The sequence below is a fragment of the Biomphalaria glabrata genome, chromosome 9 (assembly GCF_947242115.1).
Source record: "Biomphalaria glabrata chromosome 9, xgBioGlab47.1, whole genome shotgun sequence".
NCBI lineage: Eukaryota > Metazoa > Mollusca > Gastropoda > Planorbidae > Biomphalaria > Biomphalaria glabrata.
In genome coordinates this window covers 42,604,434-42,629,054 of record NC_074719.1, presented here as the reverse complement: position 1 = coordinate 42,629,054, position 24,621 = coordinate 42,604,434, and the positions used below count along the sequence as shown (strand labels likewise).

At 37.8% G+C, this 24,621-nt stretch overlaps 1 protein-coding gene across 1 annotated transcript; it reads right to left on the bottom strand.

Annotated features, from left to right (window-relative positions):
• Window positions 1-337: 337 nt before the first annotated feature.
• Window positions 338-24,452, bottom strand: LOC106059958 (phospholipid-transporting ATPase ABCA3-like). Its single transcript, XM_056042638.1, has 13 exons — window positions 24,369-24,452; window positions 19,013-19,117; window positions 17,895-18,080; window positions 16,574-16,735; window positions 15,157-15,407; window positions 12,338-12,557; window positions 10,949-11,116; window positions 8,874-9,037; window positions 7,568-7,762; window positions 5,750-5,867; window positions 4,506-4,660; window positions 3,073-3,228; window positions 338-589 (listed from the first exon to the last, which is right to left on the bottom strand). The coding sequence occupies exons 2-13, from the start codon at window positions 19,092-19,094 to the stop codon at window positions 338-340; spliced, it is 2,109 nt and encodes a 702-aa protein (XP_055898613.1). The 5' UTR covers window positions 19,095-19,117; window positions 24,369-24,452.
• Window positions 24,453-24,621: the final 169 nt, after the last annotated feature.

Below are 24,621 nucleotides of genomic sequence, written 5' to 3'. Positions count from 1 at the left end.
ATCACCGGGATTTGAACCAAGGACATCAGTTTCGGAAGCCAAGCGCTTAACCATTTGACCACCACGCCCCTTACTGACTACATCTAATGTTATAAAATACAGACGTTACTTAATATAAAGAAGATGATTACGTCCTACGCGTCATGCTTTTAGTCATGCATGTTAACAAATGACTTAAATTTTGTCACAGGTTTTCCTGGCTGGCTCAGGCAACCCATTTCCATTCCTTAATAGCACTAGGGAAGAAGGAGCATTTGCACAAATTTGTCCTAGCATATGGAACTGGGAATCAAGAAAACAAAACTTCAATGTTAAACAATAATGTTAAATACATCGCTTATGCAAGGGATACTTCTATGCTGACAACCAACGCCTCACCGTAAGGTTTTCTCAAGAAGTCTGGAGAACCGCAACACTTAATGCAGCCCTTCGACATGATCATAATCCTGTCTCCGACACCATCAGCCTCTTCCAGGTTCCGTGAGGTCATAAAAATAGTCCGGCCGTGCCGTCTTTTTTTAAGGAAGAGCCAGAGGTCATAACAGGAACTGTGGTCCAACCCATAAGACGGCTCATCTAGAAGAACAATCTGCAAGAGACACAACACATGTACCGAGAATATGTTTATGTTGACATGTCAGCAAGTAGTTACTAGATCTAGTCCTTTTTTTTAATTTACAGAGCACTTTTGAAGACTGGGGAGAAAAGGGCGGTAACTTGTAGCCATATTCACGGTTAAGGTTACTGTTTTTTTAAAGCTTATATCAGCTCACAATGTCTGGGGGAAATATTGCACACATCATTTCTCCAACTTTACACATTTATTATTGTCGATCACAATACAAAAATCAATTTAAACAAGGTGACAAAGACAGTTTGTGTGGAAACACAAACTGAAAATCGGCCCCCGAAGTGGTCCACCCAATCAAGTAAAAAGGCAGGTTTCATTATTATCAGAATGAAATTCTATTAAAGACAATAGACACAAAAAAATGGAGAAAAAATGTTAACAGACCATTAGAAACTACCGGTATTTACATGATTTATCTAAATAAGTGGAATTTTATTCTAGAAAAGCAATTATTTTCAATGTTTATTATATTTTAAATATTTCACTTTTTTTTTATACTAATAAATATAATGCATTTAACCAAATCTAGGTTGTTATTAAAGATTACACACGCTAATTGAGTGATATTTAGCCAAAATGGTATGTAACAAACACAATGGCCCCAACTTTCTGTTGCCAAATAATGACAGTCCTTAGTTCTAGATATATTTCAAAGTACAACAAAAAGGATACATTTATTTCAGGATTTACTGTCATTTCTATATATTACTAAAGTAAATTACGCACTATGACCTAAATTGTTGAAAAAAAAGAAACTGGTATAAGATAAGAAAATTCTTAATAGTCTAAATGGAAATTCAGTTTGACTACAATTGACCACCCCAGTGTAACTACTAAACCAGTGTTTCCCAAACTTATACTTGTGAGCTACCCCCACTTGATTCATGCGCCATTTCCTACACTGTAAACTGTTAAATCTACCAACTTCTGGCGTCCACAGGGCATTATTCTCAAGAAAGAAAGCGAGCGTCGAATATGTTACAATGAGCTAGGACGATACTGGGGGGCGAATGTACCTTTGTAGTAAACTTCACCTTCACCTAACCCTTACTCTGTTGAACCGTTGGGGCACCACACAAGATCGGTAAGCTTAATCGTCATAAAATCATCCTTGCTTTCAGTAAATATCCTTATGGAGAGCCAGTGTTGATCAAACATAAGGCGTCAACGAAACGATGTGGCGCAACTAGAGAACTTCGACCGTTTTGACTGGGAAAATGCGGGTAGAATCGCGTGGACAGACATGTATTGGAGTCACGCAGTGGCGTAGCTAGGGTCGGGGAAGAGGGGGGAGAATTTGAAAATCCCCCCGGGCCCCAGTTATGAGGGGCCCCCGAATGAGTGTTTTTTACATTAAAAATTAAATGTTATGGAAAAAGGCAGGGGCCTCCAAAGAAGTCAAGCCCCCCGGGCCCCCAAACGATGGAAATTTCCTAGCTACGCCTCTGTTGGAGTGCCTTCATCAAATTATTTCTTTGGAGTCAATCTTGTAGCAGAGCCCTTTCACAAAATCACTTCAAAAAAACAAAAATCAAATGTTTAAGTATTTGGTTTAAAACTACCATGCAAATAAAATAGATTATTTGAACCTATACCAAAATGCTTTGAGATCACCTTTTCAGCATAGCGCGACCCCTGAAGATCGCTTGAGAGCCATTTCTCAAAATGAAAATATTGGAAAGTGAAATTTAGATTTGAAAAAAAGTAAAGAATCTTTTTTCAGATTTTAAAATGTAAGGGGCATATGTAAATGTCATCTGTTTCTTTGGCTCATGCGTAACAAGGGTGGATTTGGTGAAGACAACGACCAACCGCCTTTACATTTTCCCCAACTAATGTCAAGTACTCCATTTGTCACTGCATGGTTTGAGAGACACTGTGACATGCAGTACTCATGGTTCACTGAGAACACTTATTTATCATGTTTTTACGTGGAAAGTGAAATCTATTTGGGAATTATGGGTAAGCCTCGTTTTGGGATCTGACCACATGGTCAGACATCAGTAGTCACTCTGGCCATAGAAGAGAATGGACGTATAATTTGTATTATTTAAAAAGCATTACTAGATGTTGTTATTATGTGAACTTCGTATATTCCATTGGATCGTACAGTTCATTTTATGAAGTACTACTTGTATTGCTATATGGCTGGACTTGCCAGAGTGTTATTACTTTATATTCAATAGCTACATATTGTCTGCTACAAGTGTGTCAATTAGTGAATCTAGTAAATTGTATCTGTGGTGTAAATAGAAGGCTCTAAAGACATTAATGTTAGCAGTAGTAATATGAAGTCTAAAAAGAAACATTATCACAAGCTACGCCAGCAACACATATAGGTGTCACATATAGATGTAACATGCTGTGACACCATCAGAGTTGGGAGTCTAAAAGTGACATATACTTAGAAGATATAACATAAATATAAGCCAACGTCTCACTTTGCTGTCTGCCACAAAGGCGCAGGCGACTGAGAGCTTCCTTCTCTCTCCGGGACTTAGCGTTCCCACGAGGATGCCAGTCTTGTCCATGAGGCCTAGCTCAAAGAGCATCCCGTAAGCGGCTTTCTTGGAGACTGCTGTGTAGCGTTCTTTCAGCTGTAGAAGTACAGTGAACACACACACAAGGGTCAACCGACTGAGAGCTTTGCATAGTTTAATGAAAAAGGAATACAGATATCCGCCTCCAGAGGGGTAGTGAGCAGAATGTGCACCAGGGGCAAGGTACATTATTGGCAGCCCCCCCCCCTTTTTTTTTTCCATAAACATCACATAGGCTGTGTGTGGCGCCCGGGCTTCGTACCCCATTGCCCCCCTCCTACGCCTCTGACACCCCTCCCATGTTATTGAAGTGACGTTAAGAGTCGAGATTTTTCTTTTATGACTTTTTGATCCGGAAAATGTTTTTATTTCATAGCCACAATGAGGGATTAGTTCTTTATTGACACTCCCTGTCATGAGGCCCCCATCAACACTGTGATTACTTATTTTCACTTTTTTTTTCATAAGATACGACTCTTGACATAGGTTCTTTCTCTTATGCAAAGGCTGGAGGCCAAGCCCACGGAGGGACATTACTTATTCACACATTTTTTTAAAATAAGATACGACTCTTGACATAGGTTCTTTCTCTTATGCAGAGGCTGGAGGCCAAGCCCACGAAGGGGCACCACTTATTCCTATAATGTACTATTGCGTAGGAACCATCACCACTTCTATGGTCTCCACAGGGTAACAGTGCCACGGATATGACATAGTCATCGAGACTTTTCCCCCATCCCTTCCACGTGCAAGTACGTTCGCTACAACATACTGTGATAGCCCTATGTTCGCTCTCATTCTCAGCCTGCCTGCTTCCCTAGGCAGACGTTACAACTAAGGCGACACGCTTCGGCGACGGGAGCTGATATCTTTCGAAAAATTGGTAATGTGTTTCAGTCTCTGTAGTCAAAATTGTATCGTCTTCTTTAAACTATGGACTCAAGGACGTAACCCATTTAAAATGTATATGTGTGAGTGAAGTTATATAAATCCTCTAAGGATATAGGGGCTACGTATGACAAATCTACAGGGTCTTGACAACGGACCTCTCATTCATCTTTGAGGCTCTTAACATGCATGAGGTTGTTTGTGAATGACGAATGACTCACTAAGAGTCTATAAAAAATAATCACAACTAGGCTAACATAAAATAGTTGTTGGACTTATTTTTTTTTTATGAATGACTCTATAAGATAAAATAATAAAGGGCAAATATTAATTTCTTTGCATAAGCATACATAAAAATAGTTGATTTACTAAAGCATTTTACACTACTTCAATTTTATATGAATATTTTTTAAGAAGATGTAAAATCAAATAGAATAAAAACTTGCATTGCAGTAAAGGGCGATATGCTCCCTGCATGTCAATTGGTCAAAGAGGACATCGTTCTGACGACAGAGTCCCATATTTTCTCGAGCTTCTAATGGTTTCCTGGTGACATTGATGTGCCTGACATGGACGTAACCTCTTGTTGGAGCCAAAATACCTATAAGATCATATATTGTTTCATTATTTTACATTGTAAAAAGGATACAATTAACTAATTTTCATTTTTTCTGAAGGATAATTTATTGGAGTTTTCACATAAGAAAACAGGGATGTCCTTTTAGAACACGACAGTGCACCTTGACGAAGGATCTCATGGAAGAAAACAGCAGTTGGGAAGAGGCTGAAAACACGGATATCAGGGCACAGAACAGCTGTGGGGAAGAGGCTGCAAACACAGATATCAGGGCATAGAACAGCTGTGGGGAAGAGGCTGCAAACACAGATATCATGGCATAGAACAGCTGTGGGGAAGAGGCTACAAACACGGATATCAGGGCATAGAACAGCTGTGGGGAAGAGGCTGCAAGCACGGATATTAGGACATAGAACAGCTGTGGGGAAGAGGCTACAAACACGGATATCAGAGCATAGAACAGCTGTGGGGAAGAGACTGCAAACACGGATATCAGGGCATAGAACAGCTGTGGGGAAGAGGCTGCAAACACGAATATCATGGCATAGAACAGCTGTGGGGAAGAGGCTGCAAACACGGATATCAGGGCATAGAACAGCTGTGGGGAAGAGGCTGCAAACAAGGATATCATGGCATAGAACAGCTGTGGGGAAGAGGCTACAAACACGGATATCATGGCATATAACAGCTGTGGGGAAGAGGCTGCAAACACAGATATCAGGGCATAGAACAACTTTAGGGAAGAGGCTGCAAACACAGATATCAGGGTATAGAACAGCTTTGGGGAAGAGGCTGTAAACACAGATATCAGGGCATAGAACAGCTGTGGGGAAGAGGCTGAAAACACGGATATCATGGCATAGAACAGCTGTAGAGAAGAGGCTACAAACACCGATATCAGGGCATAGAACAGCTGTGGGGAAGAGGCTGCAAACACGGATATCATGGCATAGAACAGCTGTGGGGAAGAGGCTGCAAACACGGATATCAGGGCATAGAACAACTGTGGGGAAGAGGCTGTAAACATCGTTGGAGATAATTTGTTTGGTCTGCATCCCCGAAAAAAATCCCCTCACGCGACCAAAAAGTGTGGGTAAGCGTGCGTGAGTATACCTGCCATCAGGCTGAACAGAGTAGTTTTCCCTGACCCTTGGTCACCCAGCAACACAGTTATCTGCTCCTTGTAGACTTCTAAATCCGAAATAGACACACAGACCTGTCCGTTAAAAACCTGGAAGAGAAAGACTTAATGTACACAAAGCTGAAGTTAATTAATTTACATGTCTTAGACACCAAAATGAAGACACTGTCTTCTTAATAAAGACATGGGTGGGTGGACATTTTACATCGCATTGGTTACTGTCACATGACAAAGCAAAGCAAGGTCGACAATAATAAAACATGTTGTTTTATCAGAATATATTTACATATAAATAAGATTAAGGAAAAGCTAAAGTTATTTATTTAGTAGATAGGTTATTCGTAGTAGTGTAAATTTTTATTTATTATAAACTGTCTTTTTAGAAGTCCAGAATTGTTATTATTTCCTGGTCTTCGGATACATAAACTTTTAAGTAGGTTACATATGCACGGAATGTGATAAATGACAGCGTATCTTTTGTTTAGTGCGCTTCATTCCGACACTATTTTTGAGAATTAATTTCAAACTGAATTATTTGTCTTTTATGTGTCATGATTTTGAGGCAACCGATTTTCTGATGTAAATTTAAGTTTATCCAACACCAATGCTCGAATTTCCGGCACACGCTTGGATATTGCGTCTCTGGATTGACGTCTAGAATTACAAGTCTGTGGTCAGCACGCAATACAATTACCACAACCATATATAACGAAAAGGAAGCCATTACTTGCAAAGGAAGCCATTACTTGCAAAGGAAGCCATTACTTGCAAAGAAAGCCATTACTTGCAAAGGAAGCCATTACTGGCAAAGGAAGCCATTTCTTGCAAAGGAAGCCATTACTTGCAAAGGAAGCCATTACTGGCAAAGGAAGCCATTACTTGCAAAGGAAGCCATTACTTGCAAAGGAAGCCATTACTGGCAAAGGAAGCCATTACTTGCAAAGGAAGCCATTACTGGCAAAGGAAGCCATTACTTGCAAAGGAAGTTATTACTGGCAAAGGAAGTTATTACTGGCAAAGGAAGCCATTACTGGCAAAGGAAGCCATTACTTGCAAAGGAAGTTATTACTGGCAAAGGAAGTTATTACTGACAAAGGAAGCCATTACTTGCAAAGGAAGCCATTACTTGCAAAGGAAGCCATTACTTGCAAAGGAAGCCATTACTTGCAAAGGAAGTGTTGTTGTTGTTTTTTTCTATGATAACTAAATTGTTATATTTACATGTTCATATTTTACTAGGATGTCATTTAGTTTACATTTAAAATTAAAAATTATAGCTTTTATATAGCGCAATGGTCCAATCTCATTTGTGGACCTGTTTGGTAGGGTGTATCTGGGAGAAGGTAGCCATAGGTAGCCAAGCCAAGATGAACCGCACTTAGTCTCTCGACCAAGCATCCTACATTTATCGCAATAAGAACACAGCTGCTGCTTTTAAGAGTTTAATTTCAGCAGTAAATGAGCCAAAATCAAGGATACCTATTTCTATAGATGTTTTTAAAATTTAAATAGAGGCTCTATTTAATGCGGGAGTTTGAAGCAGCGCTAACAATAAAAAAAAACGAACTTTCCATCCTGATTAATGACATTAGTCTTTCATTTAGTGGAGAGTTAAAAAAACCTTCGCCTTGGCTCTTGCTGGACACTCAAAAAGGATATTTATGCGCTTGTCCAGAATACTCTCTCCTCAGAGGTTATACACGTAAATAACTTTAAATACTGTCTAGACGTCAAAAGTTTAACATCGTATTGAAATGAAACAAAAGGAAAGAAAAAAGTTCTGGTTTTACCTTAACCAAACTTCGTATTTCTATCTCGCTCTCCATTCCTGCACTCGGAACTTCGAACATATGAGCGCTCTGTTCCGGAAATCGAAAACCGGCATGCAAGAAAAGGGCTGGTTGAGATTTTAAATCAAACACATTCTCGGACCAACTTTTGAATCTGGACTCAGGGAAGTGATTCAAGATGACTCTCAACACTGACTTTTTTAAAATGTGAAACATATTGAAAATATTTTATTTAATGAGAGTTCGACAAATACCTAAGCTCTAGTTTCCGATCAAGTAAAGCTTAACTTAGAAGATATGTAAATAACCTTTAGCCAGGACTGTCTCTAGAAAAACAACAAAATTAATTATGATTAATAAATTTAAAAAAAATAAATCTTTTTATTGATTCAGGTGTCATTGGAGATAATTGTGCAAAGTTTCAACTCAATCCTAAAATCGGAACCTGAAGACAGACAGACAATGTTAAATTGGAATTATAATGTCGACACGCCTGATTTAGATTTCATGTTTAGGGCCCTTTATAAAACCAGACATTATATGCAGTGCAAAGTTTGGATAAAATAAAATACCCCTTTCAGACCTTGTAACCTATAGGGCAGATAATGTAAAAATTATCTATCTCGATATCCTACAGTTTACTTGGGTATCATGTGGCCAGCACAACTACAAATAGCTTTTGCTATACAAAACTAATGTCAGGGACCCATTAGAGTTGAGTGGACTTAGGTGAGTCATAAGAATTCCGAAATTCCAAATTAGAATCTTGACCTCTTCACTGAGAATCAAACCCGAAACCCTACTATTTGGGGGCTAAGCGCTTTACCACTCAGCCACAATGTCCGCTAACCGCTACCTGTAGGGTTAGACTAATATACAATTAAGAAGTATACAGATAGGGAAATAATATATTCGAACTTGACACCCCTCAAATCAGGGGCAAATCGCCTTACCACTGAACCATCCCGCCCCCTCTCGATACATATAGGGTTAGGCCAATATACAATTAATAAAGTTTTTGTTTTACAAATTTTAACATGTTTCGGATGTTCCTTCAGAATTGAAGATAATCTACTTCCTAGTTCAAACCTCTCGCGGGACGACGGGGGATGACACCGGGCATGGTTTGAACCCAGGACAATCCAAAAGTCCAAACGACAGGGAGCGCGCATACCGCACGACCAGGTAGACATCGAAAGAGGTGAAATAATAAATCTATAACTTATTATTCATACCGAACGTGTGACTCTCTCAAGTTGCTAGTAAGTAAAACTTCACTTGCTATTCGACTGGAGAACACTTTTACCTGTAAACAAAGGTAAGCCTCGTCCCCAAGGCCAGTCTCCATACACCACACAACAAACAGGTTGAACATCGTGTTGGACAGGAGCATGGCCACGGCGTCCACATGCGTGAATTGATGCAAGATTTGGTAGAACGGCCAGAAGTATCGAGTGTCAAACTCAGACTCTGAAGTGAGACAATTACTTTCAAAAACAGAAATGGGATACAAATACTCAGACTCTGAATGAAGACAATTACTTTCAAAAACAGAAATGGAATACAAATACTCAGACTCTGAATGGAGACAATTACTTTCAAAACAGAAATAGAATACAAATACTCAGACTCTGAATTGAGACAATTACTTTCAAAACCAGAAATGGAATACAAATACTCAGACTCTGAATGGAGACAATTACTTTCAAAACAGAAATAGAATACAAATACTCAGACTCTGAATTGAGACAATTACTTTCAAAACCAGAAATGGAATACAAATACTCAGACTCTGAATGGAGACAATTACTTTCAAAACAGAAATGGGATACAAATACTCAGACTCTGAATGGAGACAATTACTTTCAAAAACAGAAATGGAATACAAATACTCAGACTCTGAATTGAGACAATTACTTTCAAAACAGAAATGGAATACAAATACTCAGACTCTGAATGGAGACAATTACTTTCAAAACAGAAATGGAATACAAATACTCAGATTCTGAAGTGAGACAATTACTTTCAAAAACAGAAATGGAATACAAACACTCAGACTCTGAATGGAGACAATTACTTTCAAAAACAGAAATGGAATACAAACACTCAGACTCTGAATGGAGACAATTACTTTCAAAAACAGAAATGGAATACAAATACTCAGACTCTGAATGGAGACAATTACTTTCAAAACCAGACATGGAATACAAATACTCAGACTCTGAAAGGAGACAATTACTTTCAAAAACAGAAATTGAATACAACTAATGACGTATTCGAATAGACATTCTAAATTTAGGAATTCATGTGATATAAAAAAAACGAAAATAAATTCCAAATTCTTATGTCGCACACACTTGTTGTATCCAGGGCAGCCCTAACAGTTGCGGGCCCTATGCGAAACGGATGGCGATGGTCCCAGTCTTGGTAAGTGGTAAGGATTGTCAAAATTACGATTTTGTTTTAGAAAATGCATGCATCTTAGCACTTAGAATTGGCACCCCGAAATCGACAATTTGGTCTATTTTCAGGAGATTTTAATAATGTCTGAAGATTTCCTAGACTTTTCGTATATTTTGCAATCTCTGGAAAATCAGGAGGCCGCGGAAACCATGTTATTATGTAAAAGTTATAATGGTTTAATTTAATCATTTAAGCCTAGAGTTAGAGCGGGGCATATGAAATCGCGGGGCTCACCGCGACCGCGTAGGGTGCAGATACCAAAGGCCGGACCTGATTGTATCTATGGGCTTTTCGTTGAGTCTTTAATGTGTGTACAGAAACCTTCTTGAGAGTTAACCAAATGTCTTTTTCATGGTCCGTCTGCTGGTAGCTTCTTTCTCTCTCGTCAAGAAGAGCACTATTGTGCTCAAGTTTATCATTATAACATTTTGGGAAGATGGGAGGCAACTCTGTTATGTCGTCCTTCTTTGAGGGTTACTTAATTTATCGCCCTTGACATGCAGTCATCCCCTTATAGGATAAGTGTCTGACTTAGCGAAGTAGTATCTTGCTGAAGACAGCTCAGACGTCTACAACAGAACTGAGCAAGACCAGTCAGTGAAAAGGCTGTCAACGTCGCAGAAACAGTGATTACACATTCCGAATCTGTAACCGTAGATATTTAACAAAGATTGACTTTAATAGTGACACAGTTGCGAAGGGAAATGTCGATTTCTCCAGACACAGAGTGTGGCAGACGTTTAAGTAATGCTTATCATTCACACTTTTAACAGTGTGATCATGAAACAGACTTTTTACCTTCGAATTGCCAATGATGTCCAGTTCTAAAAAAAAATCTATAAATTAATAGTTGTTAGTATTTATAATACTTATACGTTTTATGATAATAGCACATTGCTAAGTCTCGCTATTCCTTACCTTCGATTTGAAAGGCCATCAAGATGTAAAACAACTGAATCCCAGTTTGGTAAAAGATACAGCCCACAATATGAGCCATAAATTTGTTGACCAGAATGTCCTCAAAGATAGGCGCTACTAGCCTTGTTAAAACAAATAGGACACTTGATACAACTATGGCATGGCTAGCTGTTTTAAGTGGGCGATCAAAGAAATAGAAAAACAATATATATACATATATATATATATATAAATGTTTAAAAAAGCTTATATTACGTGTAATGGCATCAATTAGTTTGCATTAGTCATTTGATAAAATTTCTAATAAATTACAGACAGACAAAGAGGAATGATGAAGGACGGCCTTCAAATCTTGTGAGGTGCCCCAACGGTCCAACAGACTAAGGGATAGGTGAAGATGAAGGTTAGACTCACAAGAATACATATGTACGATTAGAAATATTTATACTAATTGTTTTTGTTAAGCGCAATTCATGCTTTTAACTTTCTCACTATGATCCTATCTCTTGTTTGGACCAGCTAGGAAAGGGGAGGGGTAAGAAGGGGGTATCTGAGTGAATGTTTCTGCAATTCCTTTTTTAAGTACATATAAAAACATGTACACTCAGGTAGGAGTCATTTAAAGGCAATTTAAAACAAGCAAGATGTGTCAAATATTTAAAATATTAAAAGCTTATGTAAAGAAAAGATCTGCACAAATCTGACATAATTCTCAACTCTACACGATTTATCTGCATTTTCTAAATTAAAATTAATCAATTTCCTGTAATTAATTAACTAATTGGTTAAAGGTTTGATTTTTTAATGTGTTATAGTTGACAATACACAATTTTGCAATGGAAAACGCGAGAGATGACGTGCCCATGATACTAGTATATAGGCCTACTACAGAGAACGAAGACTAATACTAATCCTTTTTTATTCAACAAAAATATAAGTGTAACATTGTTAGTCTTATTAGCTTAGAAAAAAAGGACAGAATCGTAAAAGTCGATATAGCTGTAGTTCTATATTAAGAACTATTGCTTTTAAAAAAAAAAAATGGTGCCGGTACTCAATGATGCATTGCTTAAATTTTAACTACTAATACCGATGGCTGCCTGGTCGTGCGGTTTGCGCGCTGGACTGTCGTTTGGATTTATCGAACCCTGCCCGCTCCCATCCCCCGTCGTACTGCAGGGGGTTTGGACTAGGAACTAAACTATCTTCATCTCTGAAGGAACATCCGAAACATGTAAAACATTTTACAAACATTTTACAATAAATAATTAATAAACGTTAAAATACAAGAGATGTAATATTTTTCCCCCGAAATGGAAAATGTGCTCGTGCCCCGTACCGGTGCGTACCGTCACAAAACAAAAAACACTGGTAAAAACGCATTCATACCTTTATTTATGAAACAGGAGATCATAAATGCGAAAGTGATAGTATTGGCCAAATAGACCAGGGAGAAGGCTAGGAGCAGCTTGACCTCAGACGTCTCCACGCCGTTCCAAAAGAAGATTAAGACGAAGACGATACAGTTGATGAGGCCGAACGTGAAGTTCGCTACGAACCAGCTCAGCCAATAGTTGAAGGTCGACATTCCCATCAGCTGCATCGCTTCCTGTCGGAAATGACGAGAGTGAGTGAATGTAGAATAAGAAAAATAAATTATATTTCTATGATGTACCGCCACCGTCCATTGGAGTGCCATCACCACGCGTATGACCACACTAGGAGTGGTGTAGAGGATGGGACTTGGTCAGCATGCCTTTCTTTAATACTCACAAAGTGTAATGTTTAAATGGTTTAGGTTTACATGTACCGAATCAGAAACCCCATTGGTAACGAACCATGCTAAGATTACTCACTTAGAGCACGGAAGAGGAAGGGGGAAATGAGTTGTAAGGTCGCCTTATTCCCGTACAAGGACAGACCTTTTGCTTCACATGGACGTGTACTCGCTCTCTCAATTCCTTGTCCCAATCGTCCCTCATGCAGAGCTCGGCATTCATAAAGAATGTGCTCTATTGTCTCGTCGTCCTCGACGCAGTGGCGGCACCGTGTGTCGTAGTTCTGCTTCCACCGTCCAAAGTACGCGCCTATTGGACAGTGTCCGACTCGGATCTGGGCTAGGATTGCCTGTTCCGCACGGCAGAGCTCCCACCACGCGTCCTTTCGGTCTGGTCTACTCAACTGCCTGTGTAGCTCTCTCGGCCCTTATTGGAAGCGTCCCAACTGTCGTACCATGTGACAACAAACGGGTGTCGGCTAGGGATCGTACACTTTACATGTACAAGATGTTGTTATCAATTATCAATTTTTTCATCTCATTCTCGGAAAATCAATTTTAACTCTGGTCTTATTTAGGCAGTCAGCAAGCGGTGACTTTAAGCTGTGTGTGAATGTTTACCAGGCAATCATGTTTTAAGTTTTACGGAGTAATATAGGATTGTGATTCCTGATAATTTTTTTTTTATTAACTTCTGGTTATTTTCTACAAATATTGTTTCCTGTTATTTTTTAACCGCATTATTTACCAAAAAAAAACCAAAAAGTTGACCTTTTGGCGGTCTCAATGGGAGCCTTCTATGACTGTTTGTGTTTCCCATGGAATGTTGGAGAAAAGATTCGAATCGGGGAACAGAACAGAGTGACATCTGTTAAAATCTGTTTCCTACATAGTTCACGCTCAATAGCAAGAATTACCAAATGTTTCACTCTATATTTGAGAATTGTTGACCTCAAGTAATTCTTCATTAGTTTGAGGCGCGAAAAGCTTCTTTCACCAGATTCCACAATTACGGGTAATGCATAATGCCGTTTTTTTTTTATCGCGCGTAGGATTTCCATATTGAATGACACCCCAAAATGACAATTTGTGTCTATATATTTTATGACATTTGTATGAGTTTTCAAAAGATTTTAATAATTTCCGTATATTTCGAGGGCTTTTTTTTGTATATTTTGCAATTTCAGGAGATTTCCAGGAGCTCTTGGTAAATGAGGAGGACGCGGGAAATCTGTTATAATTTTAATAATTATACACCTAGAATTAGCGCGGGTCCTATGAAAGTGCGGGACATACTTGACTAATCAGCAATGCATTTTAGAATTGCCTCTTAGTATCAGTTCACTAATCAGCAATGCAGTTTAGAATTGCCTCGTAGTATCAGTTCACTAATCAGCAATGCATTTTAGAATTGCCTCTTAGTATCAGTTCACTAATCAGCAATGCATTTTAGAATAGCCTCTTAGTATCAGTTCACTAATCAGCAATGCAGTTTAGAATTGCCTCTTAGTATCAGTTCACTAATCAGCAATGCATTTTAGAATTGCCTCGTAGTATCAGTTCACTAATCAGCAATGCAGTTTAGAATTGCCTCTTAGTTTCACTTCACTAATCAGCAATGCAGTTTAGAATTGCCTCTTAGTATCACTTCACTAATCAGCAATGCAGTTTAGAATTGCCTCATAGTATCAGTTCACTAATCAGCGATGCATTTTAGAATTGCCTCGTAGTATCAGTTCACTAATCAGCAATGCAGTTTAGAATTGCCTCGTAGTATCAGTTCACTGATCAGCAATGCATTTTAGAATTGCCTCGTAGTATCAGTTCACTAATCAGCAATGCAGTTTAGAATTGCCTCGTAGTATCAGTTCACTAATCAGCAATGCATTTTAGAATTGCCTCGTAGTATCAGTTCACTAATCAGCAATGCATTTTAGAATTGCCTCGTAGTATCGGTTCACTGATCATCAATGCAGTTTAGAATTGCCTCTTAGTTTCACTTCACTAATCAGCAATGCAGTTTAGAATTGCCTCTTAGTATCACTTCACTAATCAGCAATGCAGTTTAGAATTGCCTCATAGTATCAGTTCACTAATCAGCGATGCATTTTAGAATTGCCTCGTAGTATCAGTTCACTAATCAGCAATGCAGTTTAGAATTGCCTCGTAGTATCAGTTCACTGATCAGCAATGCATTTTAGAATTGCCTCGTAGTATCAGTTCACTAATCAGCAATGCAGTTTAGAATTGCCTCGTAGTATCAGTTCACTAATCAGCAATGCATTTTAGAATTGCCTCGTAGTATCAGTTCACTAATCAGCAATGCATTTTAGAATTGCCTCGTAGTATCGGTTCACTGATCATCAATGCAGTTTAGAATTGCCTCTTGGTAAAACAAAACAGACAAAAACGGTTTTAAACCTGGACCCACTTTCTCTTTGTTCTCTTTCTCCTGGACGACCAACTGGACCGTCAGGCAAGCCGTGCCCAGGAAGATCAGTGTGATGACCCAGCCGAGGACGTACACCCTCCAGACCAGCTTCCACAGGTAGATGTGGTTCGGCATGGGGAAAACCTCGAATTTGGTGTCGACGAAGTCGCCGCTTGCCTGCTTCCACCAGTAGTTGATGAACTGCTTGGTCACCGCGTATTGGACGTAGAGAACACTCGGTCCCAGGCGATCTGGAAGGAAGGACATCATTTGGATTGGTTTGAAGATGGTTCTAATTGAAACGTTATATAATTTAACACTGTATCAAAGCTAGCTTTGAATTATTATGGGCTCCAATACTTGACAGTTCGTTACTAAATTCGACAATTTTTATTTAGTAGATGACTATTTTAAAATCATTCGTACATCCAGTTCTGTGAAAACATGATTGTACTGAAGAAGAAAATTAAAACATTCAGTACTAATAGACCCTGGATGACCAACATTAAAAATAAACATTCTGCCGTCATCGAGAAGTACATAGAAGATCTATTTATAAAGCGCTGGTTATGAGTGTGTATGTGATTTTCGTGTGTGAATGTCGTTCGTATGTGCATCTATATTGTTATTGTACAGTAGTTACGCTGAGGTTGTCAATTGTAGTCAAACCGAATTTCCATTTGATTGGATTAATAAAAGTTATCTTATCTTCTTATCTTTAGAGTCTGTCACTGATAGATAGTCAGGGCCAAAATAGTTACACCACATATAGTCACTGGACAGATAATAACAGCACGTAGAGTAGCAGATAGTCAAAGTACAGATAGTCACTGATAGTCGAAGCATAGATAGTCACTGATAGTCAAAGCAAAGATAGTCAAAGTACAGATAGTCACTGATAGTCAAAGCATAGATAGTCACTGATAGTCAAAGTACAGATAGTCACTGATAGTCAAAGTACAGATAGTCACTGATAGTCAAAGCATAGATAGTCATTGATAGTCAAAGTACAGATAGTCACTGATAGTCAAAGTACAGATAGTCACTGATAGTCAAAGTACAGATAGTCACTGATAGTCAAAGTACAGATAGTCACTGATAGTCAAAGCATAGATAGTCACTGATAGTCAAAGTACAGATAGTCACTGATAGTCAAAGTACAGATAGTCACTGATAGTCAAAGCATTGATAGTCACTGATAGTCAAAGCATTGATAGTCACTGATAGTCAAAGCACAGATAGTCACTGATAGTCAAAGTACAGATAGTCACTGATAGTCAAAGCATAGATAGTCACTGATAGTCACAGCACAGATAGTCACTGATTGTCAAAGCATAGATAGCCACAGCATTGATAGTAGCACCACATATAGTCACAGTTAATGTACGGAAAGTCACGGTTCAGTAATTCTCATTACCTACAGCTAAATCGAAAGTCTTGAAGGAACTGTACGACCGTTTGGTGACCACTCTGAAATTGAGATGCTTCGGCACTACTTGCGGATCCTGAAGGTCAAGGATGACTATGTAATCTGAGTCGATTTCTTTCAGTGATTTGTAAGCGTACATCGGCTGGGCTACTAAAGACATAAATTTAAGTCGTTTTAGCAAATGCCCCTTTTTTTCAACCTGGTACGTAATACTAGTAATAGATACAAGAAAATAACATTGTCATTAAGGCTATGTTTTGTAAGTGAAGTTTTATGCTTTCAATATCAAAACAATTAATTCTTTATGTATTATTAACTCTTTCTCTCCGTAATTATTTTCCACGTTCCGATGGAATTATTCATTTTTCTCATTTTGTGTTTCACTACCCTGTTATGATTAAACTTCAAGAACTTTTTTGTATGTTATCAGGAAATGTTATATTAGGTATATACTTATAGAGGATTGCATGCACTTTTTATATCAAACAAATTAAATTTATGAAACCAAAATTTAATTTAATTTAATGAGGTCAAATCAACGTTGGTATCTTCAGTTAGAAGTGAAGGCACTAATGAAGTATTCTTCAAGTACAATCTTCTTTTCCTTGTTAAATCCAAACAAAATAATTAATTATCAAAAGTGAATGAATTAAATAGTTTTTTTCTTTATTAATTATTGTTTTGTCAGGTAAAATAAATATTTCAACTTGAGCGAGATTGGGTGTGGGTTACCATACACCGGGTGCGCTGTTCTGCCTCACCGTGGCACCCGAGTGGAAACGACCGTTAGAGGAAGTGGTTAGGTTAAATTTATGGCGAAACAAAACTCCCGTGTGGGTGTCCTCGGGTAGGCGAGAGCTTACCCATTGCACGGAGCGGAGTTGAAAGAGAGCCCTCACGACCCTGTCGATAATCCATGCGCCGTTCCTCAAGGGACCGTTTACACTAATGGCGAGTCCTCCACGGTTAGCTTGGTACAACATAGGAAAACGGCGGAGGTTCCCGGTGCACTCGGCCTTCGGCCATGTCTAGCCCATGCGTCGGAGGCCAGATGCATCGGAAATAGCAATGCTTTACACAGGCATTGACTTGGGTCTCTTCCAAACAGAACTGTGTGTTTACACAGGTTTATTTTCTACTGTTTGACGCTCAAACAGGTTTTTTTTTCAAAACTTAGAGCTCGAAGAGCCTTTGGCTCAGCTCGTAGACGATCTAACGGTTACCATACCCAAACTTTTAACCAGACAGAACGAGTTGGTATAAGCCTTGTATAACAACAAGAAAACGAACTAGACTCCAGAGTACTAACCTATCTCTTCGACGCCTTGATTCATCAGGCGCCTAGCGGCGGACGAGTTGGGAAAATAGTACAGGTCTTCCTTGGGCGGATGGTAAGAGTAGAAGTGTTCATCGTACTGGTAGCCGACCTCATATATTGAGGAGCTGGACTCGAGATACTCATGCGAGAATATTGCCAAAAAGAGAAATGGGACCCCTGCAGACGTTACAACAGAAATTGTCAATAAGATGTGGCATCAATTACTTTTGTATCTAACTCTGCATGCAGAGGTCATTAACTCTTTTACCATCGTCGATTTGACCTCATTAAATTAAATTAATGTTTAATTTTATAAACTTTATTTTTTGTTATATAAAAGAGCAGGCATTTCCCTTTAATTCTATACTAAATAAAACATTTTCTGATAACAAAGACCAAGCTATGGAAGTCTAATCAAAACAGGGTAGCAAAATAGCAATGAGAAAATGAAGAATTCCGTTGAAACTTTGGAAATAATTACGGAGAGAAAGAGTTAAAGAGTATAAGTACTTGGTTATGATAATCTTTTACTTTTATTATCGTTTACTATCTAGTAAAACTCTTATATTAACTTACTCTGTTTGCCTGTCTGGTAAAGATTGTGTACACGTTATGTCTCCCACACTCATTCTCGGATCAAAGTTGAAACTTAGCACAATTATTCATTGGCAAAGACAAGAAATGAATCAAAAATAAAATCTCCCCATTATTTAATGTATTACCATTAATGATTTTTTTTTGTTAATACCAACAAGTGAAATTAATTCCTCCGTATTAACACATACAGCTAAATATGTATGGTTTCGTCCCCAAAGGTAATTGAACAAGTTATTTCTGTCACACCCATTCTCGGATCAAGTTGAAACTTTAAACAATTATTTATTGTACCTGACAGCACATGAGTCTGTTCTTTTTTTTATTACCAATTGGTCAATTAATTATTGGTTATTAATTATTTAGTCTGATATTGAAAAAGGGGAATGACTTCTATATCACTGATAGATATAGTTCTTTGCGCGGAGTTCCTTCCCTTGAATAAACTTTATTATTTATTAAATGGATTTTTTTACACGTTGGCTTCATGTAAACTTGACACATCTACAACTTACCAATTTCAGTGACGGAGAGCTCCCAATAGCGAACACGGATCAAGAAACACCGATACAAAAGAGCACACAGTTGTTGAGTCATTATTGTCTCCAACCTCTAGGACTCTGTTGTGTACAATATAACAAGATATGCAAACAAAATTAAATCAATTCCTACCTTAAAATCATATAGCAGACTGAGTCTTACATTTCGCTTGGTGGGGAGGGGGGGGACATATGTATGAGCAATCATAGAGACACTCGATAATACAAAACAAAAAATGCAATAGCTATTTCTATAGAACACTGGGATTTAACTTTATTTTTAAGAATGTTATAATTCCAGTAATTAATGAAGTGGTCTTTCTGAAATATCAGTTAAATGTGTTGTCACGCATCAAGAGCTTATGTGCACAACTTTCGCTCGATAGAAAAACAAAATGATGAAAGTAATGCTTAACATGTTTACTTGTCAACGCAAAACAGAAATTAATAATTATAATAAAAATAAGAGTATTACAATGTATATAGCGCTACTAACAAATATAATGTTGGCTCAAAGCTTGTTGATAGCAGTGCAGACGTAAATACAATGCTCCTTCTTCCCTAGTGCTATTAGAGCATAGAATGGGTTGCCTTAGTCAGACACGAAAAACAGTGACTTGGCAGAATTTAAGTCATTGGTTAATATGCATGACTGAATGCATGACGCGTACGACGTAATCATCTTCTTTTTTGAAGTAACGTCTGTATTATATATGATAAGATACAAGAGTTAATATGACAACCTAATATAAACAAAAAAAAAACAACAATTTTTCACAGACAATTCTTTATGTTCTTCTTGACTGTAGAGAGGCAGGATATCTGTTTGAGATTAATGGGGAATGAAATCCTAACATTTGGTCCATGCACTTAACAGGGCCTCAAACCGTAAGTTTCAAGGAAGAAACGTGGCACACCTGGACCAAGGTATAAGCGTCATGCTGACGGAGCGCAGTGACCTCTGAGGGACATATCAAGTAATCAGTTGACTGAGAAAGTTTGAAGAAAGTTACAAAACACAAAAACCCATTACACATTCTACTTAAACCTGTGGCTTATCGGGACACACGGTATGGCGTCATTCATTCATGTGATATATAATAAACTAGCTGGAATGGCGTCATTCATTCATGTGATCTATAATAAACTAGCTGGAATGGCGTCATTCATTCATGTGATCTATAATAAATAGCTGGAATGGCGTCATTCATTCATGTGATCTATAATAAACTAGCTGGAATGGCGTCATTCATTCATGTGATCTATAATAAACTAGCTGGAAATGGCGTCATTCATTCATGTGATCTATAATAAACTAACTGGAATGGCGTCATTCATTCATGTGATCTATAATAAACTAACTGGAATGGCGTCATTCATTCATGTGATCTATAATAAACTAACTGGAATGGCGTCATTCATTCATGTGATTTATAATAAACTAGCTGGAATGGCGTCATTCATTCATGTGATCTATAATAAACTAGCTGGAATGGGGAACATATTATGACGTCATTCCCGTACTAAACAAAGATACCAGTACAAATCAGCTATCGACTTTATAGCTCATGTCAATCGTCACCAATTTAAAGCGTTTTTTTGATGTGGTCTCAAAAAGAAAAAAAACAACACATTCTAATCAGAAGAAGGGGGAGGGGTGAGAATGATTTAGACGGATAGAAAGAATAGGGACCACAAATAAATATCAAATCGAGAGGCGGCAGCAGAAAGAAGGAGTAAAACAGATAAATCAATAGTAAACAATTCTAGCACCCCCCCCCCCGATAGAATACGACATATATAGATAAAGAAAACGACACACACAAAAGAGAAATTTAAAAAAAGCGACACACATGTAGTGTACGCAACACATACAAACATAGAAGCCGAGACAAATAGATAGAGAAAGTTACACACCCACATGCAAAAGGCGACGCACACAAAGATAGCTTTCTAAGCAGGAGACTAACGCAAATAGTGAAAAAGAAAGCATCCGCCAATAAGGATATACACTTGCATAGAGACACGCGCAGTAATACAGAAAGAGGGACACACATACACAGTTAAGGGGGACATTAACACTGTGACGTAGTATTAGGATAGGTCATAAGACCAGTGACCCGTACTGTACTGGCAAGTTAGTCCTGTGATACTTTGTGGTCCCAATTATATTATCTAGGCTCATAACTATAGCCTCTAGATCAGGGGTGGGCAAATTACGGTCCGCGGGCCACATGCGGCCCGTCGAAGTGTTTTATGCGGCCCACCGACACCTGCAGAAATCAGGTGTGCCCACAGTGTATACATATAAAAATGCAAATTTTAAAAATAATAATAATTCAATGAATCCGCTAGCTTAGCATGGGCAAGGCAAATGAGAAGAATATAAAATCGGAAGGAAGAAATTGTTTTGTTAATTGAAGGACATTGACTTTGTTACCAATAACATTGACTGTGACTTTGTTACTAATATTTCTCATGAAGAGTGGAAGAAAGATTTCATCTTATTTGTAATACTTAATACAATTGGTTGTTTGCATATGAAATGTAAATGCATGCTAAATCTTTTTCAAACAAGGCTTTCCCATTTCTACAAGCAAGCAAAAGAAAAAGTTTTTGTCATTTTCCTTTGCTGAAAGGTGAAACTATTTCAAGTGAAATGATTCCACACTTTAAAAACTTTGCAGAAGTTTACACTATTTGTGTACACATACATCTGTTCTTCTTCTTCCTCTTCGTTCTCATGTTGGAGGGTTCAGATCAGTAATCCTACATCTGAGATGAACCGCGCAGTGGTTTCGAGATGAGGCAGTTCTTCGAATAGTCTTTGGGGGGCTTTGGGGCCAGAGTCTTGTTCGGGTCTCTTGATTTAGTATGCACCATTGAAAGACATGGTCAGCATTCTCTGGTGATGCTCCACAAGGGCAGGTTTCGCTCGTCCCGACATTTAACTTCCGTAACATTAATTGTCTCATTCATTGAGCAAGTATTTTTTGGAGGAAACTAAACAAGTATAATCACTGGTCAATGTTGACCAGTAACAACTAGTAAGATAAATTCACAGCTCCAGAACATTATACACGAAAGTAAAAAGTAATATACTGCACATTAAGTACAACTATGTATTTGTAGAGATATAGTGACATAAAAAGACAACAGCAATAAAAAAAAAAATCGTAAAATTGCTTTCAAAAATTGCTAACTCTAGTTGTGTATATATATATATATATATATATATATATATATATATATATATATATATATATATATATATATATATATATATATATATATATGTGTGTGTGTGTGTGTGTGTGTGTGTGCGTGTGTGTGCGGCCCGCCATTTCCAAATGTTTATAATGCAGCCCTCGACACAAAAAGGTTGCCCACCCCTGCTCTAGATGTACAAAACTACTGAGACAGACAAGTAATAATTCTGAGATTTCAGTTGCAACAAAAAACAAAGAGTTTATTTACAAACAAAAGAAAAAGATCATGGAAAATATAAATGGCAATAAAGGCTCACGAAAGAAAAGGACATAATGAAACAAAGCAAAGTAGCAAGACAGTTTCCGGTCAATATAATTAAAGAACTACCACCATAGAAACACAATAATGTCTTATGCCGAAAAAACAAAAAGATGGTTTACAATAATATCATACATGCATTAACAATGAAATGACGTCATTCATGAGACACACTAATGTCTAGTATCTCAACAAAAGATGTCTTTAAAAAAAAACATACAGGAGAGGATAAGAGACTAAGTAGACCTATACCATTTACATAAACCAACTTAGTACTAACAAATAAATAAAGTCTACTTAGCTCATTATCGAAATACTCTTCCCACAATAGTGGCATACTCCTCTTGAGTAACACAGCAATAGTACAACAACACAAGTATTAGTTAAACATTATAGAGATTTAGTTCAAACTACGCAGGTCAGTTGAAAGACTCAAGAGAGAGTGGCAATTGTAAACAATTAACAGGGACTTAAATCAAGTAATAAAGGGGACTAACTCTAATAAAAAAAAGGTAGCCACCCTTATTGTCTCTCTTGTCACACAGACGGGGACATACACACACAAAGAGAGAAGGAGAAATATACACAGAGGAGACAGCCACACAAATAGAGAAGTAGGCTAGTAGCCACAGAAATAGAGAAGTAGGCTAGTAGACACACAAATAGAGAAGTAGACTAGTAGCAACAGAAATAGAGAAGTAGGCTAGTAGTGACAAAAATAGAGAAGTAGGCTAGTAGCAACACAAATAGAGAAGTAGGCTAGTAGCAACACAAATAGAGAAGTAGGCTAGTAGCAACACAAATAGAGAAGTAGGCTAGTAGCAACACAAATAGAGAAGTAGGCTAGTAGCAACACAAATAGAGAAGTAGGCTAGTAGCAACACAAATAGAGAAGTAGGCTAGTAGCAACACAAATAGAGAAGTAGAGTAGTAGCAACAGAAATAGAGAAGTAGGCTAGTAGCAATAGAAATTTTAAAAAAGTAGGCTAGTAGCAACAGAAATAGAGAAGTAGGCTAGAAGCCACACAAATAGATAAGTATGCTAGTAGCAACAGAAATAGAGAAGTAGGTTAGTAGCCACACAAATAGATAAGTATGCTAGTAGCAACAGAAATAGAGAAGTAGGCTAGAAGCCACACAAATAGATAAGTATGCTAGTAGCAACAGAAATAGAGAAGTAGGCTAGAAGCCACACAAATAGATAAGTATGCTAGTAGCAACAGAAATAGAGAAGTAGGTTAGTAGCCACACAAATAGAAAAATAGTCTAGTAGCCACATAAATAGAGAAGTAGACATGTAGCCACACAAAAATAGAAGTAGGCTAGTAGCCACACAAAAAGATATGTAGGCTAGTAGCCACACAAAAATAGAAGTAGGCTAGTAGCCACACAAAAATAGAAGTAGGCTAGTAGCCACACAAAAAGAGATGTAGGCTAGTAGCCACACAAAAAGAGATGTAGGCTAGTAGCCAAAAATAGAAGTAGGCTAGTAGCCACACAAAAATAGAAGTACGCTAGTAGCCACACAAAAATAGAAGTAGGCTAGTAGCCACACAAAAATAGAAGTAGGCTAGTAGCGACACAAAAATAGAAGTAGGCTAGTAGCCACACAAAAAGAGATGTAGGCTAGATCTAGACTAGTAATTCGGTGCATGACTTCAAACTAATGACTATAGTCTTTTAAACAAATTATTTGTTTGATCAGTATAGAATCTAGGTTCCTGCTGGAACAACTACACCTAAGCTCATCTTGTATAGACAATTCTTTTGAGTTTACCTGACCACTTCGATAGATTGTACATACCTCGTACATTAATTCCTATCAACGTTTAGTCTAGATGTCGTGAATATTATAACAAAAGACAAGATTTATCTTTCTTGTTTTACGCGTTTTGTTCATTTAAGTGTTGCATCTGTTTTGAAACCTTATTTTATTGGGAAATTTTAAAAAATTAAAATAACATTTCAGTTGAAGGGAAGGTGTGAACACTTAAGGCATTGTCCTCGATTATTAGGATTAAGATTGCAGTATTTTGAAGTAACGTCTGTATTATATA